The 23,870-nt window shown below is 44.3% G+C and overlaps 1 protein-coding gene and 1 long non-coding RNA gene across 2 annotated transcripts in view; one reads left to right on the top strand and one right to left on the bottom strand.

The window, feature by feature from the left end:
* The window catches only part of LOC117524907, a 10,945-nt gene extending 1,583 nt beyond the window's left edge, over window positions 1-9,362 (top strand). Inside the window, exons 2-3 of the long non-coding RNA XR_004564912.1 lie at window positions 5,104-5,109; window positions 9,336-9,362. This is a non-coding gene — a long non-coding RNA (uncharacterized LOC117524907). The remainder of the gene's footprint in view (window positions 1-5,103; window positions 5,110-9,335) is intronic.
* The window catches only part of LOC117524748 (sodium channel protein type 4 subunit alpha B-like), a 295,022-nt gene that overhangs the window by 131,042 nt on the left and 140,110 nt on the right, over window positions 1-23,870 (bottom strand). The window contains exons 19-21 of the mRNA XM_034186600.1: window positions 5,960-6,100; window positions 5,653-5,773; window positions 4,744-4,943 (exon numbers count right to left, since the gene is read on the bottom strand). Of these exons, the coding sequence (XP_034042491.1) occupies window positions 4,744-4,943; window positions 5,653-5,773; window positions 5,960-6,100 (462 nt within the window). The remainder of the gene's footprint in view (window positions 1-4,743; window positions 4,944-5,652; window positions 5,774-5,959; window positions 6,101-23,870) is intronic.

Below are 23,870 nucleotides of genomic sequence, written 5' to 3'. Positions count from 1 at the left end.
GACAGAAGAAATGAAGAGAAAAGACATGAGAGAAGCAGGTGCACACGACATGATTAAAGAGGACGATGGGATGAGTCAGCACAGGTGTGCACGCATATGTGCACGTGCACAACTACACACAGGTGTGATTTAAGGTTTGGGACAAAGAAAAACCAAACAACTAAGCAGCTCCTCCACGGCCGCCGCCTCACAAGGACCGACTGTCCAGTAGTGTCATAGACTTATAGACTCGGCACTAATCTGTCCCCTGGTGGATAAATATTTTAATCCTTAGACACTAGTAACATTCAGATCTTCAGATCCTGATGATCTGTCAGGGCTCGTGGCATCAGCACGGTGGTGGTACAGGTGTTCCCTCTCCGTGCTGTGGACGTCCGGCGGCTAACCGCTAACTTTCTGTATTACTTCCAATACACTTGCAACTACTAACAAGCTGATTTTGAGTTTTAACACCACGATCACTTCTGGTAGCATCAAAGGCGACGACAGACCCAAACAATGAGTCAGCACTTCTGTCTTTGTGGGCCCTGCCCCCTGCTGGAAGCTCCTGTTTACTACATATTTTACAGCAGTGAAGCTCAATTCTCTACTCAATACCAGTGTCAGCATGAGGCGGAGGTCTGGGAAAATAAAGCAGTGCTGACTTGTGGTTTTGATTTATAAATAAAATTAATACCGACAGAATAACTCCATTAATGTCAATTCTGTCATTTGTACAAAGTTAAAATATATCATATATCTTTAAAATTTAAATAATGCACTCATTCTGAAGTTTTGTAACAAACACAGACAGATGCCAAAGGGATTATGGATAAAATGTGCCTCCACTAACACTGATAGGTTGACTCATTCATTCTACAACCCCTGGAAAAAGTTATGGAATCACCAGCCTCGGAGGATGTTCATTCAGTTGTTTAATTTTGTAGAAAAAAAGCAGATCACAGACATGACACAAAACTAAAGTCATTTCAAATGGCAACTTTCTGGCTTTAAGAAACACTATAAGAAATCAGGAAAAAAAATTGTGGCAGTCAGTGACAATTACTTTTTTAGACCAAGCAGAGGGGAAAAAATATGGACTCACTCAATTCTGAGGAAAAAATTATGGAATCATGAAAAACAAAACAACGCACCAACACATCACTAGTATTTTGTTGCACCACCTCTGGCTTTTATAACAGCTTGCAGTCTCTGAGGCATGACAAACAGTACTCTTCATCATACAGTACTCTTCATCAATCTGGCTCCAACTTTCTCTGATTGCTGTTTCCAGATCAGCTTTGCAGGTTGGAGCCTTGTCATGGACCATTTTCTTCAACTTCCACCAAATATTTTCAATTGGATTAAGATCCGGACTATTTGCAGGCCATGACATTGACCCTATGTGTCTTTTTGCAAGGAATATTTTCACAGTTTTTGCTCTATGGCAAGATGCATTATCATCTTGAAAAATGATTTCATCATCCCCAAACATCCTTTCAATTGATGGGATAAGAAAAGTGTCCAAAATATCAACGTAAACTTGTGCATTTATTGATGATGTAATGACAGCCATCTCCCCAGTGCCTTTACCTGACATGCAGCCCCATATCATCAATGACTGTAGAAATTTACATGTTCTCTTCAGGCAGTCATCTTTATAAATCTCAATGGAACGGCACCAAACAAAAGTTCCAGCATCATCACCTTGCTCAATGCAGATTTGAGATTCATCACTGAATATGACTTTCATCCAGTCATCCACAGTCCACGATTGTTTTTCCTTAGCCCATTGTAACCTTGTTTTCTGTTTAGGTGTTAATGATGGCTTTCGTTTAGCTTTTCTGTATGTAAATCCCATTTCCTTTAGGCAGTTTCTTACAGTTCAGTCACAGACGTTGACTCCAGTTTCCTCCCATTCATTCCTCATTTGTTTTGCTGTGCATTTTCGATTTTTGAGACATATTGCTTTAAGTTTTCTGTCTTGACGCTTTGATGTCTTCCTTGGTCTACCAGTATGTTTGCCTTTAACAACCTTCCCATGTTGTTTGTATTTGGTCCATAGTTTAGACACAGCTGACTGTGAACAACCAACATCTTTTGCAACATTGCGTGATGATTTACCCTCTTTTAAGAGTTTGATAATCCTCTCCTTTGTTTCAATTGACATCTCTCGTGTTGGAGCCATGATTCATGTCAGTCCAATTGGTGCAACAGCTCTCCAAGGTGTGATCACTCCTTTTTAGATGCAGACTAATGAGCAGATCTGATTTGATGCAGGTGTTAGTTTTGGGGATGAAAATTTACAGGGTGATTCCATAATTTATTCCTCAGAATTGAGTGAGTCCATATTTTTTTTCCCTCTGCTTGGTCTAAAAAAGTAACCGTTACTGACTGACACAATTTTTTTTCCTGATTTCTTATAGTGTTTCTTAAAGCCAGAAAGTTGCCATTTGAAATTACTTTAGTTTTGTGTCATGTCTGCGATCTGCTTTTTTTCTACAAAATTAAACATCTGAATGAACATCCTCTGAGGCCGGTGATTCCATAATTATTGCCAGGGGTTGTATATATATATATATATATATATATATATATATATATATATATATATATATATATATATATATATATATACATACATACATACATACATACGAGGTCTATTAGAAAAGTATCCGACCTTATTTAAAAAAAAAACATATGGATTTGAATCACATGTGCCTCCGTGAGCCAACCTTGAACCTTCATGCGCATGCGTGATTTTTTTCACGCCTGTCGGTTGCGTCATTCGCCTGTGAGCAGGCTTTGAGTGAGGACTGGTCCACCCCCCTCGGCGGATTTTCATTGTCAGGGAAATGGCTGAGAGACTGCTGCTTTGCTTGATCAAATTTTTTTTAGAAACTGTGAGGCACATCCATGTGGACACCATTCGAGAAATTCAGGTGGTTTTTGGTGAAAATTTTATGGGCTTCAAAGACATTAAGGGATGTTACTGTCGCTTTAAGGACGCCCCACAGCAGCTGTGGGGCGCGCCGCGCTCCAGCTGCCATCGACAGGCTGAACGACCATTTCATTTCTAAACGGATCGCTCTGTGGATCCGTGACCATCGTGTGCACTTTCTCTGGTTAGCACAAGAGCTGGACATCACCCATTTTCCTGCAGATTTCACTTTTAACAAGAGATTTTGTCGTGGAAAGCCGAGCGGAGGCGTCGCGCGTCATGATGGATTCGCTGCTGGACCGACACAAAACCACCTCCGTTTTGGTCTCACAGGACGGCTTTGAGATGGCGTTCAGACAGCTGTCGGTGGTTTTTCAGTCAAGTGATTATCCAAGAAATTGTGGATGTGCCTGGACATGCCAGAACATGTTGGATACTTTTCTAATAGACCTATTACTCTGGAACAAAGACAACAGACAGTGTTTGACATAAACAGGGCTCTAAAGAGCAAAGAGGAATCGACTGCGATGATTCCAACTGAAAATAATGGAAAAGCAACCTAAGCTTCTTCTGGCATTTTTACATAAAACAAACACAATAATAACGTCTATAAACCCAGAGAATATATTCACAAGAGTTTTAGGCACAGTATACAGAGTTTAATGCTGTTGTCCGTGTGGAGCCTGATCAGAGTGTTTCAAATGCATTTCTTCTGTCGTGAATGTACTGAGATTACCCATAATGCACCTGGACACAGCATGTCCACACTAAAACCTTCAAAATTAGTGCATTACTTTAAAACTAAAACATATATCTGACATTTTCACTTCATAAAACTTCAGACGTGATGTTAATTTAAATAACTTGTCCGAAATTAGTTTGGTTAAAATTTTAACCATAAGTTAAAACTGTATGCTTCTGGATGACTTGGGTGATATTGCCAGCATATCAGTATGGAGTGAAAAGAAATGAACTTTTTCTTTTCTGTGACCAGTTCTCCTTTGCCTGCAGAGGATAGGGTGGTTTCTCCTGGAACCAGCTCTCCTTTGTTTGCAGAGGATAGAACTGCACATCTACTACAAAACATTTAACAGGTAGGTACTCAACTGATTTTAGACTTAATAAATGTTTGTAACTGTTAAGCTTTGTTCACCACACCTCAAAAATATGTTAGTGGTCTAAAAATTATCAGACCAAAACTTATCGGAAGATAACTGGTCTGATGATGGTTTTCAAAGATTCTGAAAAGCTAATCCGATAATGAAAAAATTAGCTTTAATAATTAGTGGTTAGTGGATTAGCGGAACTGTGCCCTCCACTGCTGCAAAGACCCCCCGCCATTAGACACTCATATTCAGAACCATGCCCACTTCAATATGTCCACTCAACCCATAAACCTGAGGGGTCAGTCAACTTGACTACAAATTACAAATCAGCACTGGACGGCGGTAGGACCGGTGCATGAACGCATTCACACAGACTCTCTGATCCAGTGCCATCTGGAGAATAATTTACCACTACATGAATTCACCATATTTACCTTAAAGCGGTTGATTAGTTAAACTGAGCTGAACAGATTTTAGTCAAAACCACTGGAATGTCTTTGGAATTTAAATGTTGTTCACGTCACAGTGGTCCAGTGGTTAGCACGGCTCACTCACAGCAAGAATGCCCAAGGTTCAAAGCCCACCCATCCCACAATCTCCCTGTACATCTGGATGTGGTTCAGGAAGTCTGTCCAGATCTGATGTGGAGGCCCAAAGCATCAACATGACAGTATTAATGTGTGTGAGCTAAAAAGCTGAACCTCTCCATCCTACCTCCTCTTTGTCTTCATCTTGCTCTGAGCCGTCACTTTGCCTGCGTCCCTTTCGTTTCCCCTCCTCTTCATCGTCCTCTTCCTCCTCCTCTGGAAACTCAACATCAGACTCTCCAGGAGCAATAGGGACACTGATTGTCAAATTTGGGTTTGTCATGTAGCTGTCATCATCCGGTGCCACATACTTCTCTACATGACGACCTGCAAAAGAAAGATACTACATCAATTACAATGACAGAAATGGACTGATTTGTTAAAAGACTATTTTGACCTAATCAGTACCACTTAAGGGGTCTAAACGACACTTGCCATCCAGTCTGAGTACACCAGGGCCTCTTCATTGACTCCTACCTCTATCCAGGTAGGGGTCAATGAACTTTTCCTCACCAAGAAAAGCATCCAAGTTGCTGGTCTCTACACCTTTACCAAACATCCACGAATTCTCAGGGTGCCCCAAAAAGCCAATATACTCATTCAAATCAACATACACCACGTTGCTGGGCATGCCTGTGGTGGTACAAGGTGCAGGTTTGGAGGAACACAGCGCTTCAATTCCTCTATAAGCAGGACGAGTGTCACTAGACCACAGGCGGAACACCCCTGCTGGCAGATTCCTCAAACAAATGACTGCTCATCTACCCTCAATGCCAACACAGTGTGCGTGCTCACCACCCTAGATCAAATGAAACACATTCTCTTGTGAACACTGGAAACACCTGTGCAATCGCTGGACTCTTTCAGGGTCTTAAAAGGACTCCCACATTCAAGTCATTTGTTGTGTCCACATTTACAAGTCATCCACCCACATTTCATGCAAAGTCCATCCAGATTAAGTATGGGACAAGCAGACAGCAGCCCAGACATATACAAAAATACGCCCCCTGCCAATCGTAAAATAAGTAACACTTACCTATGACTGCCCCGTTAGCTTCGGCGTGGATTGAGCTGAGGCGTTTGAGCTTCATCATGGCTTTGGCTTCCTTTCTCTTCTGACGACGACGTTTCACGTTCCCATTGAAGAAATCCACCACCTGCAAAAGTCACGCACACACACACAGAGAAAAAGCACAAACACAGGTCCAGATTTAGTTCTGAGCACACATTTTACAGCGATGGGATGCTAGTTACAAAGGTGCCTGTTGCCCTGAGTGTTGACTGAAGGTTCTTGACAAACAGGCTTACGGTTTTTTTAGGCAGGTAAACAGTCACACAGGTACCTGTCTGCGGCACCAGGCCAGGCCTTTAGTGATCCTGTGGATGGCAATCTGCAAATTGTTCATCTCCCCATCGTCGTCGGGAGCCGAGAGGTTGTCAGAACTGAAACTGCTGAGGAGGAGAGCCAGGAAGAGGTTCAGGACCTGCACAAGGAGACAGAGTCCCATTTTTCAAAGACTACATTGTCATAATGGGGCACATGTTCACATGTGGAGCTATCGGTGGAATGATGTCTTTGAGGAGAAAGTATCAGATGTGAACTCTGAATTTTTAATGTCTGTGTTTCACTGATGGAAGACAAGTTCAGGACCTACGCACCACCACATAGAGATTTTATGAGTCTAGTCCAGCAGAGTGGAGATGAGTTCATTCTTTATTTCCAGTAAGAATCAGTTGCAACATTGAGGGTGTGTCCACGTAACTCCACCTACCCACAGCATCAGGCTCCAGGTCACAAGCACGGGTGAAGAGGTCCTTCATGGTGTAATTACGCCTGAAACCAATCCTGTCCAACTTATCTTTCACTCTGTCTGAGGGTAATGTGACCACTTGAAGGATTTTATGGTGTGATCTGCAGCAGGTACCAGTTTGTAGTCCTTTGTCCTCCTGGTGAACCTGCATGAAATCCCGCTGTGGAAAACTGAGCCCAGCGGTGTGCCAGTTTCACAGCTGTATCAGAGTTGCGCTGCTCCTTTAATCACTGAATAATGCCTGAGACCGCTGGAATCTGACTTGCCGCGCGGCTCTCAATCAGATCGACTTCTTTTTAACCACCGCTTGCTGTGACGGATTCAGGTCAGGCGAGTCAGGTGCGGACCTGGCGCCATGAGGGGGCGTTTGGGGGCAACACCCCCTCACGTCATCAACCTCGCCCCCTCGGATGTTAGAGTTATCAAAAAATAAAAATAAAAAAGAAATACAGGAAAATATAACAAAATATTAGTTATTCAATAATATCACGTATTTAACAAATAAACCAAACTAATTAACTAAAGTAATTAATTTTAAAGCAAACGGACATGGCGTGTGTCTGTGTTCAAGCGATTTGATAGGTTGAGGGTTGCTCTTGTCAGTGCGGCAGAGGGCAAGCTCGATTAATTCAAGCAGTGTCAAGGGCCTTTCACACTGCAAGCTTCAGCGTGACGCTTTAACGCTTCCCAACGCGTCGTAACACCAGGCCGGTGCATTTCCAATGCGTCGTGACATCAGACGCGTCACTTCGGAAGCGGCAAGGGGGCAGAGATTGCGGCCACGTCACACTCTGGCTGTTTCCACAACCTGATAAAAGTTCAGCGATTGCCAGCTTGAATTTGCGTCACCTGAACCACAAAAAAACCTTTAAAAAACAGCAGCAGAAGGATTCTCCCATCACCCTGCTGGGAGAAGCTTTTTTCAGCTACTTTTGGGAGTGACGCCGACTGAGGGAGGACTGACGACTTGGTGGGATATTGACTGAACCGCGACAGCGGGCCGACCCGCACGGAGAAGCCGGCCTTCAGGCATCATTCCTGGGCAGACCGAGGCAGGCAGCGGGGGCGATGGAGCAAACCCACTCAGTCCGAAGTCTCCCACTTTTTGGATATATGTTTAGACCCAGTTTGACCAACAGAGGTTAGTTCTGCAGCTTTATCGAGGTGAGAATAATATAAAAGTAAAACGTGACATTTCTGCACTGCTGTGAAGGTTTATTGATTCATTGATTCATTGATTCATTGAATTCATTGATTCTTATTGTCTCTGCTCCCTGCCAGCAGTACCAGATCTGACCTTCGAAGACGGTGGCCACCTGGGAACTCGGGACTTGGCGGCTCCAGTATTCTCCGGGTTCGGTGGCGGAGGAAATCGTGTGGTTCCGGCTCATCTCAAGACAGACGTCTTCTATCCTCGAGCCTGCCCACATGTCACCCTTGTGATTGACTGTCTGTAAATTTCACATTCCTCTGTGTTGTGCTCATTCACAACAGTAAAGTGTTCATATTTGACTCTTTCATTGTCCGTTCATTTACGCCCCCTGTTGTGGGTCCGTGTCACTACACTTTCACAACAGAATGTGTTTAGAATCATATTAGTATAATATCCACTGTATTAGATTTAGGGCTTCTTTGTAAGAGCACATTATGTGCTGAAGATATTGGCCTCATCATCCTGCTTCGGACTATTTGTGGGAATAGTGTAACTGCTTATGTGGCCTGTTTGGTATCAGTGGAATGTCTGGACAAGATGTACCCCATCTATATTGTTCCTGTGAAACTAAGTGATGGATTGCAGGCACATCTGTGCACGCTAGCCTGCTGACATTTAAGATATATGTTATGGCTAAGGATAATCTCGCGAAGTGTGTTCATGCCCACAATTTGCAGATTCTCACGAGAACAAGGGAGGAAGCCTGAAGCATGTGGCCATGACCTGTCCTGTACAGGCCAGTCAGGGACGAGTGTGGCAAAGACACTCGAGGGAAGTGACGTGCTTGAAACCTCTCCTTCCGAGCTAGCTTTGCCACACAACATGAGGGGAGGAGAATTCCCAGAAGCAGACGGTTCTCACCAACCTCTTGGACCAATGAGGGGAAGGAACAAAACAACACCTCAAGAACAGCTGAATCACTGTTAGAGGAGGTTATGTAAATGATTGATAGGTAACATGGGGGACTCTTCTTCTTATCTCCTGCTGAGAGCTCGGGCTACGTCAGGGATGAGAACAGGATCCACAGAGCTCTGTGTAAGACTGAGTTTACTACTTAATGTTGTTTTAAATAAAACTGTTCTGAACGGTAAATCAGGCAGGGTGCAAGCTGAACAGATTCCTTTGTCTCATGACTTCTTTGTTTCCACCTTCCCTGAGATCAACGGACGCGCCGACTGGCGGACAAGTTCAAGGATATTGGGGGCCAGGCTCCAACATCGTCTGCATCTGGGTGACGATAGTCTGGAATCAATAATCAATCCATCAAAATCTAGAAATGCACAGAAGACAACATCCTAACTGTTTTTTTTTTGCCTTGAATTCTCTCACAATAATGAAAAGGCTCAAAAATATTTGGATATTGTTTGTTTGTTAGGTTTTTGGGGGGGAGGGGCCAACCTGTCCATCACAACAAGAGTTTACAGACACTAAAAACTGTAAACATCATCGTCATCTTTGATTTGAGGGGAATTAAATCGTAATCCGGTGAAGCATGTTCTGGTGCTGTGTGTGTTTCCACAGACGGCATCTCAAGGAATGTCTCAGAGTCCCTGAAGTCCAACTGATTCTCCGGAAAACAACCGTTGGACCGGTTCTTTCACTGTGATGAGACATTTGTGGATGGATGTAATGTCACAGCTGAAGCTCGCTGATGACCCGGATATAAAGATCCCATCTGCATCTTAATAACTAAAGGCCCTGTCCCACTGGCATTTAGGAGGATTTGTGTATGGATTGCGCACAAAATTGGCTCATATTCGCTTAACATCCGCAATATGCGTGAAACATGCTTGTATGTGTCGGCCGACACCCGCACACGTCCGCAATTATCTGCAGAGGCACGTTTTTCCGTTTCCAGGATTTTTGAGCTGCACAAAATTTTGCGTGCAGATGCCATCTGCCTTACATACTCCATACATACTCAATACATACTCCATACATACTCCACACATACTCAATACATACTCCACACATACTCAACATATACTCCATACATACTCAATACATACTCAGTCTATGCATTGTATATTCACCGTCATCTGCTGATATCCGCAACTGACAGGGATTTGCGGCTTGGCAGCGGACTGGGACAGTGTGTAAAATGGATATTTTGCGCACCCATCATGTCCACATCACAAACTAAAATAAGTTGTAGTGACTGCATACAGATTGGCCACGAATAAAGCATTTTTATTACATCTATGTTGTGTGGGCCGCCAGAAGAGGAGGTACTGCTGGCCCACCACCAGAGGGCGCCCTGCCTGAAGTGCGGGCTTCAGGCACGAGAGGGCACTGCCGCCACGGACACAACCAGGAGTGACAGCTGTCACACATCAACTCATGACAGCTGTCACCCATCATTTCATCACTACATAAAAGCCGGATGTCATCTCCACCTCGCTGCCGAGATATCATCTACCTGTGAAGGTAATTCTCTACTAAACTGAAAACATTGACTAACAGTCTGAACTTCTTTGCAGCCGTTTTCCTGTAAGTGTTTCCTTATCTGTGGGATTGGCATTTGGTGTGATCAGCGACGGCTTCGCCACACCCCCCAACCAGATAAGTGGTTGACAGGAGCTGCACGTGTGTGTGTGATTAGAGGTGGAGGTGACTTTCCACCTTCTGACTGTTTTTGTTACTGGGTGTGTGCACACACCCACATCTCACTGTTTGTGCTCCTCGCCAGCAGTACCAGATCCGACAGTCGGGGATGGTGATCACCTGGGAATTCGGGACTTGGCGGCTCCAGTATTCTCCGGGTTCTATGGCGGTGGAAATCGTGTGGTTCCGGCTCTTATCAGGACAGACGTCTTCTATCCTCGAGCCTGCCCACACGTCACCTTGGTGTACTGACTGCTGTCAGATTCTGTGATTGTCTGTATCATCGTTGTGCACATTCACAACATTAAATTGTTACCTTTTGGCTCATCTATTGACCGTTCATTTGCTCCCCCTGTTGTGGGTCCGTGTCACTACACTTTCCCCAACAGTCTGCTTTGCATCTGATTTGCGGCGGATGCAAATCAGATGCTCTGTGTTCACAGCTGGACGCCGTTCTTTGTTCTACCGGCTGCCACGCGCTCTGCACTGGATGCTGCCTATATAAAATAATTATTTTATGGCGGATTAATCATTTTTTAATCATTAATCATTAATTAATTAATTATTTTATTCTGCAAACTGGCTGTTGAAAACGGCTCTAATCACCTCCTGAATCACAGAGGAAGCTGCAGCTGGGCCGCTCCGGGTAACAAGCTGCAGAAAGCATTTTGAGCCGTCTAAAAAGGTAATTATTTGACTTTTTTACATTGTAATGGCTTGATAAAACAGTTGCGTGTTTTTTACTTCTTGTCAGCAGCTGTTACAGTATTTATTCCTGTGTTTATAACAGATTTACCTTCTTGTTATAATTGTTCAGACGAGCTGCACTCTGATGTGATCCGCTGACGTCACCACTCGCCCTGTTCACTGCTTGTTTACTCCAATCAACTTGTCCAAGTCCAGCAAATGCTCCAGAGGCTGTATTGTTGGTGTGAATAGTGATACCGACAGCCCGAGTGCGCTTCTTTTATGACCGCAATGCAGATGCCGTGCATGCGTAAACACGTGCGTGATGCATTCATAATACACCCGTAATACTACCGTGATAATCGCAATGCATCGGATCCGTTTCCTCACTACATGCATTATACAACCGTGATTGTTCATCATATATTTACTATGTATTATTAATATATCTGTAATTCATACTGGGACATTTGTCATTTTTGGCCATTTTTGTTGCGGACAACGAACGCCCGTAATTTGTATACTCAGTTCATGCGAAATTAATCCGCTCCCCAGTGGGACAGGGCCCTAACCCCTCATGTGACACAAAGTCACTCCAGCAGCACCGAACCAACCCCCAGAGAGACAGAGGACACTCCTCCTGGGTGTAGGTGTTGGGATTAGTACCATCAAAGGGATTTGATGTAGACAAAAAACAACAACAACAAAAAAACAGTTAGCGGTCAAGGTCACAAAAAGAATAAAAACTGAATTCAAGTCACGCCAGAGTACAAGTACTCTGTACTTAGCTGAGCTGTCGACCTATCACCACCTGGAGGTGAGCTGGATCTGCTGGGAGGGGAGGAAGCCGGTCAGACCTGGCAGGCCCAAACGTTTCGTGAGGGTCTGCTGGGAATGACTAGTGAAACCCTCTGTCAGCGAGGTCTTCAACTTCCACAAATTTTCAATTTTCAATTTATTTTCATTTATATATATTTATTCATTTATTTATATAGCGCCAAATCACAACAGAGTTGCCTCAAAGCGCTTCACACAGGTAAGGTCTAACCTTACCAACCCCCAGAGCAACAAATGGTAAGGAAAAACTCCCTCTGAGGAAGAAACCTCAAGCAGACCAGACTCAAAGGGGTGGCCCTCTGCTTGGGCCATGATACAGACACAAATTACAGAACAATTCACGGACGAATATACAAGAAATGCTATTGGCGCACAGGACAGGAGGATCGCCAACACGAATACAACTCCCATCTTTGGATGGAGCTGCACCTTAAACAGAGAGAAAAAACAGAATCAGGCATCAGAAAAATACAGACAAAAAAAAATTGTATAATTTGCCAGCATTAAACAAGAAAAACAGAGAAATACTAAGGTGATCGCCGGCCACTAGCCCTACAACTTCACTAAAAGACCCAGAATGTCGGTAAAGTTGAGGCCGCAGCACGCTCCAATTACTAATAAATGAATTAAAAGAGTAAAAAGCGTAAAACAAAACTGTACCAGTATGCTAGCCATATGAAAGGGAAAATAAGTGAGTCTTAAGTCTGGACTTGAAAGTCTCCACAGAAACTGACTGTTTTATTGACGCAGGGAGATCATTCCACAGAAGAGGGACACGATAAGAGAAAGCTCTGTGACCCACAGACTTCTTATTCACCTTAGGGACACAAAGTAGTCCTGCATCCTGAGAACGCAAAGCCCAGGCCAGTACATAAGGTTTAATTAGGTCAGCTAGGTAGGGAGGTGCCAGTGTTGTGGCTGGCGTGCCTGGCTGGCTTTTGTGTGTCTTTTGTTTCTGTCTTTTGGTTTTCCTCCCAGGTGGCTTGCATTTGGGACTGAGTGGCTGTGTAGTTGAGTTTATCAGGACCTCACCCTGATCACCTGAGGCTGATCACCTGCGGCTCGTCAGGACTCACAGCTGTGGTGCATCTACATGGATTGGAACATGGTGGCATTTAAGACTGGAGTACACAGTGTGTATTTGCCAGAGACTCGACCTTGTGACCAGACGGGTGAGATCGTCGTCTCTAGAGCCATCTCCCATCAGTGGATGCAGAGAACGTCCAGGTTTGATGCATGGTCTGTGAAAGAGGAGGGGGTGAGGTCTCACACTCGTCAGCACACTTCCTGAGGTACGTTTGGTTTTGTGACTAACATTTATACAGTCAGTAAATGTGGTGTCCCTCACACCTTATTATATTGAGCTGTATGTTAGTCGTTTAAATCAGCTTCCACTGCAGTGGAGTTTTGTGAACGGGGTGTTCTATGCCTGCAGGGTGGGAAGCTGATTTGCAATTAAGCCAGGAAGTGTTTGCTGTTTGTACACCTTTGAGTGGTCTCTCTGTGTGTTGAGTGTGGACTCACATAATGATTTCTTCTTTCACAGACTCGGTTTGTCGCGGCCACCTGGGGGGTGTCAACGGGGTCCTTGGGTCCGAACAGTTTTCTGGCTCCGGACCGTTAGCGCTGCTGGGAGCGCACCGCAATCCACCACGCCAGACCGCGCACTCTTTTGTTGTTTTCGTATCACTTCACTGTTATGTTTATTAAACTCTGTTATCCTTTGTACCGTGCTCTGCTTATTTCATACTGGGTCCTTCAAACGCTGGTCGGTTCTCCGGGCTGCGTCCGACACATAACAGCCAGTCCATGAATAATTTTATAGGTTAGTAGCAGAACCTTAAAATCTGATCTCACTAGGACAGGAAGCCAGTGAAGAGACGCCAAAATGAGTGTAATGTGGTCAACCTTTCTGCTTTGTGTCAAAAGTCTGGCAGCAGCATTTTGAACCAATTGGAGACCCCTAATGCTAGACTGCGGTAAACCAGAAAATAGAACATTAAAGTAGTCCAATCTAGAAGAGATAAATGCATGGATCAGGGTCTCAGCATCAGCCATAGACAGGATGGGACGAATCTTCGCTATATTTCGCAGGTGGAAGAAAGCAGTCCTAGTAATATTTCTAATGTGGAGGCCAAAAGACAATGAAGGATCAAAAATTACCCCAAGGTTCCTCACTTTGTCAGTGTGAACGGCCGAGGCTGAACGTTAACTGGTCAAATTGATTCCGATGTCTCACTGGACCAAGAACCATCATTTCAGTCTTATCAGAGTTTAAAAGTAGGAAGTTTCTAGACATCCAAGGCAATCTTCTGAGGATTTTATGTGAACGAGATTACCAGCAGTTATCAGCATGTATAACTGAGTATCATCTGCATAGCAGTGAAAGGTAATCCCAAAATGCCGCAATATGTGCCCAAGGGGAGCTATATAAAGGGAGTAAAGCAGGGGGCCTAAGACAGACCCCTGTGGAACCCCAAATTTCATGCCACTAAGGTTAGAGGTAGTGTTACTGTACAAAACACAGTGAGAACGACTGGTCAAGTATGACATCAGCCATGCAAGGGCACTCCCAGTAATCCCAAAATGATTTTCCAACCTATCAAGTACTGATCCACTGTATCAAATGCAGCACTGAGATCTAACGGCAACTGCTCCCACCTCCGGAAGAGCTTCTCCCAGATCGCGGGGGAGGTTGGAGACATGAAGTCCGAGTGGACCATGTTTTCCACCTCCATTGTCGATGCAGCCGGTCGTAGCTGTGGTCACAAGGTCTCTGGTGCCTGTCGCGTCGGCAATCCCTGAACCCGGTGGTAGACGCCAGAAGTAAGTGATGTTGTCAAGCTGAAGAAAGAGTCCTACTTTTCTTTTTTGGCAGGTGGGACCCCGGAGGCAGCTGACAGGTACCGGCAGGCCAAGCGTGCCACAGCCCGTGCGGTCGCAGAGGCAAAAACTCAGGTCTGGGAGGAGTTCGGGGAGGCCATGGAGGAGGACTATCAGTTGGCCTCGAAGAAATTCTGGCAAACCGTGCGATGCCTCAGGAGGCAGAAGCAGCTCTCCACCAGCACTATCTACGGTGCGGGTGGGGAGCTGTTGACCCTGACTGGGGATGTTGTTGGGTGGTGGAACGAATACTTCGAGGATCTCCTCAATCCCATCGTCACGTCTTCTGAAGAGGAAGCAGAGACTGGAGACTCAGAGGCAGACTCATCCATTACCCAGGCCGAAGTCACTGAGGTGGTTAGAAAGCTCCTTGGTGGCAAGGCTCCTGGGGTGAATGAAATCCGTCCTGAGTACCTTAAGTCTCTGGATGTTGTGGGACTGTCTTGGCTGACACGCCTCTGCAACATTGCGTGGCGGTCGGGGACAGTGCCTCTGGATTGGCAGACTGGGGTGGTGGTCCCTCTGTTTAAGAAGGGTGGAGGGTGGGGTGGTGGGTGGGTGGAGGGTGTGTTCCAAATACAGAGGGATCACACTCCTCAGCCTCCCCGGTAAGGTCTATTCCAGAGTACTGGAGAGGAGAATTTGACTGATAGTCAAACCTCGGATTCAGGGGGAGCAGTGTAGTTTTCGTCCTGGTCGCGGCACACTGGACCAGCTCTACACGCTCCATTGGGTGCTTGAGGGTTCATGGAGTTCGCCCAACCAGTCCACATGTGCTTTGTGGATCTGCAGAAGGCGTTCGACCATTTCCCTTGGGGCACCATGTGGGGGTGCGCCGGGAGTACGGGGTCTGGGGTCCTTTGCTAAGGGCTATCCGGTCCCTGTACGACCGCAACAGGAGCTTGGTTCGCATTGCCGGTAGTAAGTCAAACCTGTTTCCAGTGCACGTTGGCCTCCGCCAGGGCTGTCCTTTCTCACCAGTTCTGTTCATTATCTTTATGGACAGAATTTCTAGGTGCAGCCAGGGTGTAGAGGGGTCTGGTTTCGGAACCACCAAATCTCGTCTCTGCTGTTTGCAGACAATGTCGTTCTGTTGGCTTCGTCAAATCAGGACCTTCAGCGTGCACTGGGGCAGTTTGCAGCCAAGTGTGAAGCGTCCGGGATGAAAATCAGCACCTCCAAATCTGAGGCCATGGTTCTCGACCAGAAAAAGGTGCTTTGCCCTCTTCAGGTTGGTGGAGTGTCCTTGCCTCAAGTGGAGGAGTTTAAGTATCTCGGGGTCTTGTTCACGAGTGAGAGACGGATGGAGTGTGAGATCGACAGACGGATCGGTGCAGCATCTGCAGTGATGCGGTCGGTGTATCGGACTGTCATGGTGAAGAGAGAGCTGAGTAGGGGGGCAAAGCTCTTGATTTACCGATCAATCTATGTTCCGATCCTCACCTATGGTCATGAGATTTGGCTCATGACCGAAAGAACGAGATCACGAGTACAAGCGGCCGAGATGAGTTTCCTCAGCAGGGTGGCTGGGCGCTCCCTTAGAGATAGGGTGAGGAGCCTGTTCTCTCTGTTCTCTGCCTGATGCTTTGGATACTTTCACTTGTAACGGCCAGCCTTTTTGTGTACTGAACTCTGCTCGAACCATCATCAAACCCCACCCAACTCACGTCTGAATCCTGCAGTTCTGTCCTACCACCTTCCATCACCGAGTCTGACAGTGACCTTACTCGTGTGAAGTGTATTGAGTGCAGCATTGTTGTGATTTGGGGCTATACAAAAAAAATAAATTGAATTGAAACTGAATTTGACACAGTTTGGACAGAATAAATTGTCAGACAGACATGAATTGCTGTCACACAGCAACATGGAGGAATGAAGAGTGGCTTTGTGCAGCTAACCCTGCGGTGTGTAACATACGGACTCTAAAATTCCAAAAATAAATGCAGAGTTTCAAGTTTCTATAATGAGCTGGAATGGCATTTGAGTCCAGAACATTTTCGAACCTTAGATCTCAACCGTTTTTTTTTTAGATGAAAAACTCAACCCTTTTATTTCCTGTTAATTACACAATTTTTTTAATGTTAATTTGCTGTCTTAATGTATTTAGAAATTGTTTAGGTTCTTGTTATCATATACACTTACTTTAGTATTATTATCATTATAATTATTTTATTATTACTTGTTTTGTCATTTGATTTTTAAATGGGCCACAATGGGAATAAATGTTTTCACGTTCTTTTGTCCTCCATGTATTTTGAATGTATTTATAATTATATTATGTACTTACATTGAATATATGAAACAAATTCACGCACTCATGCTTTTAATATAAAGATGATTTACCGCCCCCTGCTAGAATGGCGTGTGAGTCCAGGGTATAATTAGCAATGTGAGCTAATATCTGTAGTTTCTCCATAAATATTAATCCTGTCAACATTCCATTTTGGCGCTGTTCATCTTTGACCAAAAATACATAAGCACACCAAACGGCAAATGATGATGATGATCATTTATTGTCATGACACTTCGAAGTGCATCAAAATTATCTTCACACCCAATTACCGCAGACAAAAATACAGAAATTAATCCACAATTATTACTAGTTGAACGTAATAATGGCACACATCAGAATTAAAAAACAACACAGTATCATACATTTGATATTGTTTATGTGCGCTAAACTTGAAACAGTCCGTCGTCTGAATTGAGGCAGAGTGGGTGGATGCAGTGTCACAGCAGAGTCCCGCACAGCCAGATGTTAGCTCTCCCCAGTGTGTCTGTGATCAAAGTTATACACATGCATGCACAAACGCACACACGCAGAGGTTTTTCGGCATTCTGCTGCAAGCTTCTATTGTCAGACATCAGAGGCTGTGGTGAAAGACATCAAACGCAGTACAGTTTTCACTAAAATCACTAATTTCTCCAAACAAATTAGGCCTATCAACTTCCCGTTTTTGCAGCATTCACCCTTGAACCAAAACACATAAGCACACCATACGACCAATGTCAGCTCTCCCCAGTTTGTCCGTGATAAAAGCCACACACAAGCACACACACATACAGAGGCCACTTGGCTATTAGAATATAGACTGTATATTCAGAATGGTGAGTTTTGAGGAATTGGTCAAAGACACACTCACAGTATTAAATACTAATACGAAATCACATATCTTTCTGCAGGACCTTTGACCTTGGATGGCCCTGAAAGGTCAACCTTGCCGTTTTGAGCTCATTTTTCTTTTAATGTCTTTATTTATTTATTTTCTTTATGTTTTTGTTATGCAGTAGGACTGTGGCATGGTGAGTACATGAATTTCCTACTTGTGGATAATGAAGTTGACCTTGACCTTGATATGGATTAAACATGGTGGAAAGGCCATGTGTTAGTCAAAGACAAAGTGGTTTCATTTTGGACAGAACTGATCAAATGTCAAAGCTACAAAAAACATATCGAGTGCTATGATATTATAAAATCAAAAAGCGTTCATGTTCATGGAACAGTGTCAAAGATGGACAACATCTGCATCTTCTATCTAAAAATGTAACTAATATCACAGTTTGTCCTCAAAAGGGGGTGAACAACCACAAAAGAGAGGAGTGAGGGAAGCCACCTGTGATTACTCTCCTTAATCGTCTGTGACTGGAGAGATGTGTTATGTGTCGGACGCAGCTCGGAGAACCGACCAGCGTTTGAAGGACCCAGTATGAAATAAGCAGAGCACGGTACAAAGGCTAACTGAATTTAATACATAACAGTGATGTGATACAAAACAACAAAAGAGTGCGCGGTCTGGCGTGGTGGTGATACGGTGCGCTCCCAGCAGCGCTAACGGTCCGGAGCCAGAAGCCGTTCGGACCCAAGGACCCCGCCGACACCCCCCAGGTGGCCGCAACAAACCGAGTCTGTGAAAGAAGGAACCATTATGTGAGTCCACACTCTACACACAGAGAGACCACTCAAAGGTGTACATAAACAGCAAACACTTCCTGGCTTAATTACTAATCAGCTTCCCAACCTGCAGGCATGGAACATCCAGTTCACAAAACTCCACTGCAGTGGAAGCCGATACATGACTAACGTACAGCTCAATATAATAAGGTGTGAGGGACACCACATTTACTGACTGTATAAACGTTAGTCACAAAATCTAACGTACCTCAGGAAGTGTGCTGACGAGCGTGAGACCTCACCCCCTCCTCTTTCACAGACCGTGCATCAAACCCTGGACGTTCTCTGCATCCACTGATGATGAGATGGCTCCCGAGACGACGATCTCACCCGTCTGGTCACAAGGTCGAGTCTCTGGCAAATACACACTGTATACTCCAGTCTTAAATGCCACCATGTTCCAATCCATATAGATGCACCACAGCTGTGAGTCCTGATGAGCCGCAGGTGATCAGGGTGAGGTCCTGATAACCTCAGCAACACAGCCACTCAGTCCCAAATGCAAGCCACCTGGAAGGAAAACCAAAAGACAGAAACAAAAAGGCAGCCAGGCCCCCCAGCCATACAACAAGATGTTTGTCTCCAGTCACTGGTTCTATGTGCCACTGACTGGAAGGAGCCAGGTTATTTTTTATTCTTTTTACAGTATCGATCCGGCATCGCACAGTGATTATCTTGTTGTCCGTAGCTGTAGCTATCACACACTCACACCTCGGCCGCACACGTATTGATGACAGATAGTTCAACCACATTACACCCATTTTGGCGTCTCTTCACTGGCTTCCTGTCCCTGTGAGATCAGATTTTAAGGTTCTGCTACTAACCTATAAAATTGTTCATGGACTGGCACCTCCCTACCTAGCTGACCTAATTAAACCTTACGTACCGGCCCGGGCTTTGCGTTCTCAGGATACAGGACTACTTTGTGTCCCTAAGGTGAATAAGAAGTCTGTGGGTCACAGAGCTTCCTCTTATCGTGCCCCTGTTCTGTGGAATGATCTCCCTGCGTCAGTAAAACAATCAGATTCTGTGGAGACTTTCAAGTCCAGACTTAAGACACACTTATTTTCCCTTTTGTATGGCTAGCATACTGGTATAGTATAATATAATAAAAAAAGAGTGAATAATAACTTTTCACTCTTTTAATTCATTTTATTAGTAAACAGAGCGTGCCATGGCCTCAACTTTATCTAAATTCTAGGTCTGTTAGTAAAGCTTAGGGCTAGTGGCCGGTGATCACCTTAGTATTTTCTGTTTTTCTTGTTGTTTAATGCTGACAAATTATACTGTATTTGTTGTCTTTCTGATGTCTGATTCTGTTTTTTGTCTCTGTTTGAGATGCAGCTCCATCCAGAGATGGGTGTGGTGTCTGTTTCTGTAACCCTCCTGTCCTGTGCACCGGCAACATTTCCTGCATATTTGTTTTGTGAATTGTTCTGTAATTTGTGTCTGTATCATGGCCCAAGCAGAGGGTCACCCCTTTGATTCTGGTCTGCTTGAGGTTTCTTCCTCAGAGGGAGTTTTTTTTTTCTTACCACTGTCACCTGTGTTCTTACTCTGGAGGTTGGTAAGGTTAGACTTTACTTGGGTGAAGCACCTTGAAGCAACTTTGTTGTGATTTGATGCTACAGTATATAAATGAAAATAAATTGAAATGACACAGCCTGCAGGCTCGCGGTTACATAACGGCTCCACTCAATCCACCAGCTTCACAGTTTCTGGTTGTGTGAGAGAAACTGGGCCAGTGGGTCAATATCGGACATCAGGAACTAATCTGTGATACCTGTGTGTGTGTGTGTGTGTGTGTGTGTGTGTGTGTGTGTGTGTGTGTGTGTGTGTGTGTGTGTGTGTGTGTGTGTGTGTGTGTGTGTGTGTGTGTGTGTGTGTGTGTGTGTGTGTGAGTGGAGAAGTGCAAAGACGAAAGTGTACCAGGACCTACACAAAATGTATGGTGGCCACCCAGGGTGGGAACTGAAGCCAGTTAGGGGCCAAGTTGTCAAAATTTAAAGATGCTACAATCTTTCTGAGAAGTACTGACACCACGTTATTTGTCTGATTACAAGGATTCCAAAAAGGTCTACGTTGGGCTATCGATGATGGAATGTTCTGAAGTTACGCATTTATATAGCACTTTTCCATCTGCATCAGACGCTCAAAGTGCTTTACAATAATGTCTCACATGCACCCCAATGTCAGGGTGCTGCCATACAAGGTGCTCACTACACACCAGGAGCAACTAGGGGATTAAGGGCCTTGCCCAAGGGCCCTTAGTCGTTTTCCGGTCAGGCTGGGGTTTGAACCTAGGATCCTCTGGTCTCAAGCCCAACGCTTAACCACTATACCATCACCTCCCCTGAGATAAAAACATGGTCAAAATCATTTCACTTATTAAATCCTATGAGCTCAACCACAAATTTTCTGATCAGACTATACCAGCGCCAGTCAAACCTCTTTTCACCCCGGGACTCCAGTTTCCATTGGAATTTCCTGCCGCTCAAATAGCAAAATGTGCTCAGACAGTCGCCAAACAGACTTCCACCCACAGCACAACTCACTTGTGTATCTGCCATCACAACAGGGCCCTTAATGGACATGTGTTTCCAACAGATTATGCTGAAGATCTGATGTTTTCTAACTATCAGGTTCATTATTAACTTGTCCTGTTGTCCATTTCCGTTCAATTTAATTCACTTTATTTTATTTATATTGCGCCAAATCACAACAAATTTGCCTCAAGTTGCTTCACACAAGTAAGGTCTAATCTTACCAACCCCAAGAGCAGTGTTGCCACAGTTACTTTGAAAAAGTAATCCATTTACTGATTACTGATTACTCCTTGAAAAAGTAACTTAGTTACTTTACTGATTACTCAATTGTAAAAGTAACTAAGTTAGATTACTAGTTACTTTTTTAGTTACTTTCCACAGCTGCCGACAACAACTCACTTTATAGTCACCCTTTCTTGACTTCAATGAAAACAAATACTTGTTTTATAAAAAGTAAAATAAAGACCTCTTTCTTGACCTCATATTTAACTGTTGACAGCACTGTAACAGTAAAACTTGCAATTTCAAACCTACATTGTTTAGAAATGTAACTATTAAATTCTAACTCTCTAAACATTTTACTTGTCGAAATTATTATTATTTTAAGCAATATTAGTAGTTGTAGTAAAAAACGGCTTCAAAACTGGACCTTTAATCTAGGGGTGTTGTGGGGGGGCACATCCTTGCCCCACACCCCCATTCCATCTAGATTCGCCCCTGCTTTGGCGTTTGAGCACAAAGAATGGATAACATTTATTTATGCAGAAAACAGGACCAGATTTACAGGTAAGAAAGTTTTATTGCGTTTTCACATCATGTGGTCCTCAGAAAGAGAGTTTAGGTGCATTTGAGTGGAAAATAGTGTTAGTTGTTGACGTGTCGCGGAGGATCAGCTGTTTTTAACGAGACGATACGGAGCGGCTCAGATCAGAATTCTAAATAAAGGAGGGGAAAAAGTATAAAAATGTCTTTGTAAAGCTCAGTGCAGGTGTGCTGATCACCGCGCTTTAAGAGGTGAGGACGAGTCGAGCAGCTGCAAAAAACCGCGGATGAAAAGCACAGCTCACTGAAAGTGGGCAGTTCAGTCGAACCCCGACCTCCTGCCCACAGACCAAGTTTAATGCTGCTGTCGACCCACAATGAAAAATAATAGTAACGCACAGTGACTTGGAGAAGTAACTTTAATCTGATTACTGATTTGGAAAGATTAACGCGTTAGATTACTCGTTACTAAAAAAAGTGGTCAGATTAGAGTAACGCGTTAGTAAGTAACGCGTTACCGGCATCACTGCCCAAGAGCAAGAACACAGGTGACAGTGGTAAGAAAAAACTCCCTCTGAAGATAATAAGGAAGAATCCTCAAGCAGACCAGACTCAAAGGGGTGAACCTCTGCTTGGGCCATGATACTGACACAACTGGCAATACAAATATATAGGAAATTTTGGGAGTCCATGCTGGTGTCCAGGACGGGAGGCCTGCAGAAGAAGACACACACACACACACACACATCTCTGGATGGAGCCGCATCTCAAACAGAGACAAAAAACAGAATCAGGCATCAGAAAGACAAGAAATACAGTATAATTTGTCAGCATTAAGCAACAAGAAAAACAAAAGAAATACTAAGGTGATCGCTGGCCAGACTTTAGATAAATTTGAGGCTGCGGCATGCTCCATTTATTAATAAAATTAATTTAAAAGAGTAAAAAGCATAGAAACATACTATACCAGTATGCTAGCCATACAAAAGGGAAAATAAGTGAGTCTTAAGTCTGGACTTGAAAGTCTCCACAGAATCTGACTATTTTATTGACGCAGGGAGATCATTCCACAGAACAGGGGCACGATAAGAGAAAGCTCTGTGACCCACAGACTTCTTATTCACCCTAGGGACACAAAGTAGTCCTGTATCCTGAGAACATAAAGCCCGCGCCGGTACGTAAGGTTTCACTGGGTCAGCTAGGTAGAGAGGTGCCAGTCCATGAATAATTTTATAGGTTAGTAGCAGAACCTTAAAATCTGATCTCACTGGGACAGGAAGCCAGTGAAGAGACGCCAAAATGGGTGTAATGTGGTTGAACGTTCTGCTTTGTGTCAAAGGTCTGGCTGCAGCATTTTGAACCAACTGGAGATCCCTAATGCTAGACTGCGGTAAACACTTTAGCACTTTGGGATTTGGTGTCAAATGTAAAGTGCATTACAAATAAAATTTATTATTATTATTATTATTATTATTAACCAGAAAATAGAACATTGCAGTTGTCCAATCTAGAAGCAACAAACACATGGAATCATGGTTGTAACAGGCGATCCGTGGAGCTTACAAAACGCTTTAAATCGTCAACTTTCCAGCGGTTGAAATGGTCCAAATCATAGCACTCCTCGCTGATTTCTGCCGTCTTTGAATGTGGGTTGGTAGTCGAAAAATTTATCATACCCATAATGCACCGCACGGCCTAAGATGTGCACGTCGCTTATTAACATGCTTTCCAAAGAGGAGGGGGCAAGCAGCAGAACTGGAAATGTCTGGGCCTTCAAGAGCGTGAACACGCTGCACTGGGAGTCAGGAAGGAAGTTCAGCTCAGCTAAAGGAGGAGAGTCCAGGAAAGCAGCTGCTGACCTGGAAACAGCCAAGCTAGCACACCTGAAAAACGTCCAGTGAGCAGGAGGGCGCTGGTGAATAAGTGGTAACACGAGCTGTGTTTGGAGTGTCTCCTTGT

This window comes from Thalassophryne amazonica, chromosome 1, assembly GCF_902500255.1.
Source record: "Thalassophryne amazonica chromosome 1, fThaAma1.1, whole genome shotgun sequence".
Classification (NCBI taxonomy): domain Eukaryota; kingdom Metazoa; phylum Chordata; class Actinopteri; order Batrachoidiformes; family Batrachoididae; genus Thalassophryne; species Thalassophryne amazonica.
This window is presented reverse-complemented; position numbering and strand designations above follow the sequence as displayed.